Source organism: Triticum urartu, chromosome 7 (genome assembly GCF_003073215.2).
Source record: "Triticum urartu cultivar G1812 chromosome 7, Tu2.1, whole genome shotgun sequence".
Lineage (NCBI taxonomy): Eukaryota > Viridiplantae > Streptophyta > Magnoliopsida > Poales > Poaceae > Triticum > Triticum urartu.
Window position 1 is genome coordinate 41107795 of NC_053028.1, and position 3068 is coordinate 41110862.

The 3068-nt window shown below is 50.5% G+C and overlaps 1 protein-coding gene across 1 annotated transcript; it reads right to left on the reverse strand.

Annotated features, from left to right (window-relative positions):
- Positions 1-970: 970 nt before the first annotated feature.
- LOC125524346 lies at positions 971-2826 on the reverse strand. The gene is made up of 2 exons (XM_048689410.1): positions 1583-2826; positions 971-1452 (listed from the first exon to the last, which is right to left on the reverse strand). The coding sequence occupies exons 1-2, from the start codon at positions 2774-2776 to the stop codon at positions 1285-1287; spliced, it is 1362 nt and encodes a 453-aa protein (XP_048545367.1). The 5' UTR covers positions 2777-2826; the 3' UTR covers positions 971-1284.
- Between the last annotated feature and the right edge of the window lie 242 nt (positions 2827-3068).

Genomic DNA, 3068 nt, shown 5'->3' on the forward strand with positions numbered 1-3068 from the left:
TGTAATTTTAGTCTAGTAACTCCCGGTAACTCCTATTTCTCCACCGTTTGATCATAGTGAACAGACGGTCCCTAAAATCGCCAATCACTGTAATAGTTGTATTATATTTTATTATAATATCTATAGCTCATTATAAAATTTTAAATTTTGAATTTGACATACGAATCACCAATCTTAAACGGTTGTTTTCCCTCAAACATAGGTCAAGAAGGCCTAATTGTTCTTCCCAGTACACTAACACAAATATTTACGATTATTTGCATTTTGGAAACTTCGAATGGAACTAAAAATATGAATCATCAATCTTAAAAGTTGTTTTGTCCAAACAATTGGTCAAAACGCTAATAAACCCCCCCAATTCATCGCTAGGAAAATTTAAGGGTTTTACTAGATTTTATGACTTTTGGACATTTGGATTTTAAACTGAAGAAATGATAAACCAATCCTGAAAAGTCGTTTTCTCCTATCCACTAGGCAAAAGGATCTAAGACTTTCCCCAATGGGAACAGTTATGATATTTTTTAGAAACTTTGAATTTTATGTTGAAAACATGTATGAGCAACTCAAACAATTGTTTCTCTCAAAACTTTTCTATTTCATTACTGACATTTGTGATTTGCAAGATTTTTATATTTTTCTAAAAACATGGAACTTTGAGCTAATTTCTTTGAATAAGCGACCTAACAACATTTTTCTGCACGTGGATTATTCATGTGAAAAGTTTCCAAGCTGTTGTGCCCACCTATAGAAAGCCATAAGTACCAGCCCAGTATGTTAATGTGTTTCGAAGACTGTGAAGTTGGTATAAATACTCCATTTGAATTAGTTATGTAAGTAAAAAAATCTTTAAAATCTGTAGTTTTGCCAAAAAGCAGAACTTTTTTTTGGAAATTTAATTTAAATGTGTGCAGAAAATCATGAATAATAAATACATAGGAATGAATTGAGAATATAGTGACGTGCAGCGCAACACATCACACTTAATTAAAATTAGCGTGTGCTCCCCGATATTTAGCTCAAGTTTGAACTGCATATATACCGGGGCAGCACACAAATTTTACATTCAATCCAGACAGGCCTAAATATGTCAATCCGCAGCTCGAAGATAAATAAATAGGTACATCAGTACTCTAATAGTAATTTGGTGAAATGGTGTAGACACCCGAATGAATTAGTCAACATTCAAACAACAACAGATAAATAAATAGGTCCATCAGCCTGCATATCACCGTGGAGACACCAGGAGCCATGGCGTGGCGTCCAGGAAGAGCTCTTCGTCACTCGTCAGCGCGCCCTGGGTCGCCGGGACTCCCGCACGGCCGCCGCCTTGGCCTTGGTCTCGGCGAGCTCGGCCTTCACCTTGCGCAGCTCCGCCCGCAGCTCGTCGGCGTCCCTCAGCCTCTCCTCGAGCTCCAGAGCGTAGCCCAGCGAGAACGCCACCTCGTTCGCTGTCTACAGGACAAGGTCCAGACCGGCATCGGCATGCATGTGTGTCAGTCCAGACTCCAGATCAACAAACAAATCATGCTGGAATCGAATGCTCAGCAAGCGCATGGATGATTCGTAAGTAAATTCACCTCACCTGGAGCAGCGACACGTAGCTCGAGGCGACGACGTCGGCCGGCCTGGACGCCGCGTGCTCGCGCTGCCGCTCCGGCGTGACGATGCCCTGCAGCAGCTGCCTCGCCGCCTTCCAGCCGCTCCTGTCCCCGTCGTCGCAGCCGTGGTGTTGCTTCCCGTGTTTGGCCGTGGTGGTGGTCCGTGCCTTCCGGAGATGCGGGGAGAAGCCCGGCGGGAAAGAGAGATATCCCGACGCTGAGCTCTCGCCGTTTGCATGGTGCTCCGGCCGCTTCCGCTTCTTCTCTTTTCGGGACCACGACGGCGCACTGGGCGACGGCGCATCGCAGTCCGGCTCGCTCTTCACCGTGGACTCCTCCGCTGGCGCGTGCGCCGCTCTTTTCAGAAGTTCACCTTGAGGAGTAGGCGTCGCCGTCGGCGGTGAGAGTGCCCCGATGATCTTGGCCGCGGCCAAGTTGCTGTCGCGGAGATACGCCGTGAGATCGATCGGGGAACCACCGCGAGCGCGCAGCACGCTCGCCACCACGGCCTTCTCCGGGCCGGTGAGCGACGGATCAGACGTGGCGGACCTGAATGGCCTCCCCCACTGAACGGGGCACGGCCACGGCGCCGACGACGACGACATGAAGAAGAACTCCTCCTTCCACCCCGCGTTCTTGGCCTTCGTCGGACGGAAGAGCAAACCGGCGCCGGTGGCGTCTTTGCCGCGGAGAGAGTGGGGCCTGTGCGGGAACGCGACCAGCGAGAAGAAGTGCCGGAACACGGGCAGCGACGGCGGCGTGCCGGCGAAGTGGGAGAGCACGACGAAGCCCGCCAGGGCGCGCCAGCCGTTAGGGGCGAGCTGGGCCGGCGCGATCCCGAAGTGGTCGAGCACCACGCCGAAGAAAGGGTGGAGGGGCAGGCGCATCCCGGCCTCCAGCGCGTCGACGAACATGCAGACGGACCCTGGCGGCGGCGGCGCGCGCGCCGACCGGTCGCCGGCGAGGAGCGGGGTGAAGCCGTCGGGGATGGAGTACTTCCTGCAGATGGCTCTCAGGGCTTCGACAGTGCGCACCCGCGAGGCGTCCCGCCAGGGCGAGACGTCGTCGTCCTCCTCGTCGCCTCCGTCGTGGGCGCGCTCTGTTGGGGGAGCTCGGACGCGGGTGGGCTTGGCATGCTCCGGTGACCAGGATGAGGAGGTCGGGGAGGAGAATGCCATGGGAGCTAGCTGAGGTTGTACCTAACGATCGAGACGGCAACAAAGTTGTGTATGCGGAAATGGAGATATGTTTCCCAATGGAGTAATTATATAAATATATATATATATATATATATATATTTCATTTTACATACTAAACTAATTTTAACATGAGATTGGTGCTATATGTACGGAATTGATTTTATATCATATTAAATTTTGCCACACAAACTCACCAACTTAGAGCATAAAAAATGTTGGTTAAGTTGAATGAGCATGCCCACCGACGAGATACACTACCTCGTGTCCATGG

Coding starts and splice junctions, on each gene's coding strand:
- LOC125524346 (XM_048689410.1), bottom strand. CDS start 2,776: ATGGCATTCTCCTCCCCGACCTCCTCATCCTGGTCACCGGAGCATGCC. Junction 1,453..1,582: donor GCTACGTGTCGCTGCTCCAG/GTGAGGTGAATT, acceptor CTTGTCCTGTAG/ACAGCGAACGAGGTGGCGTT.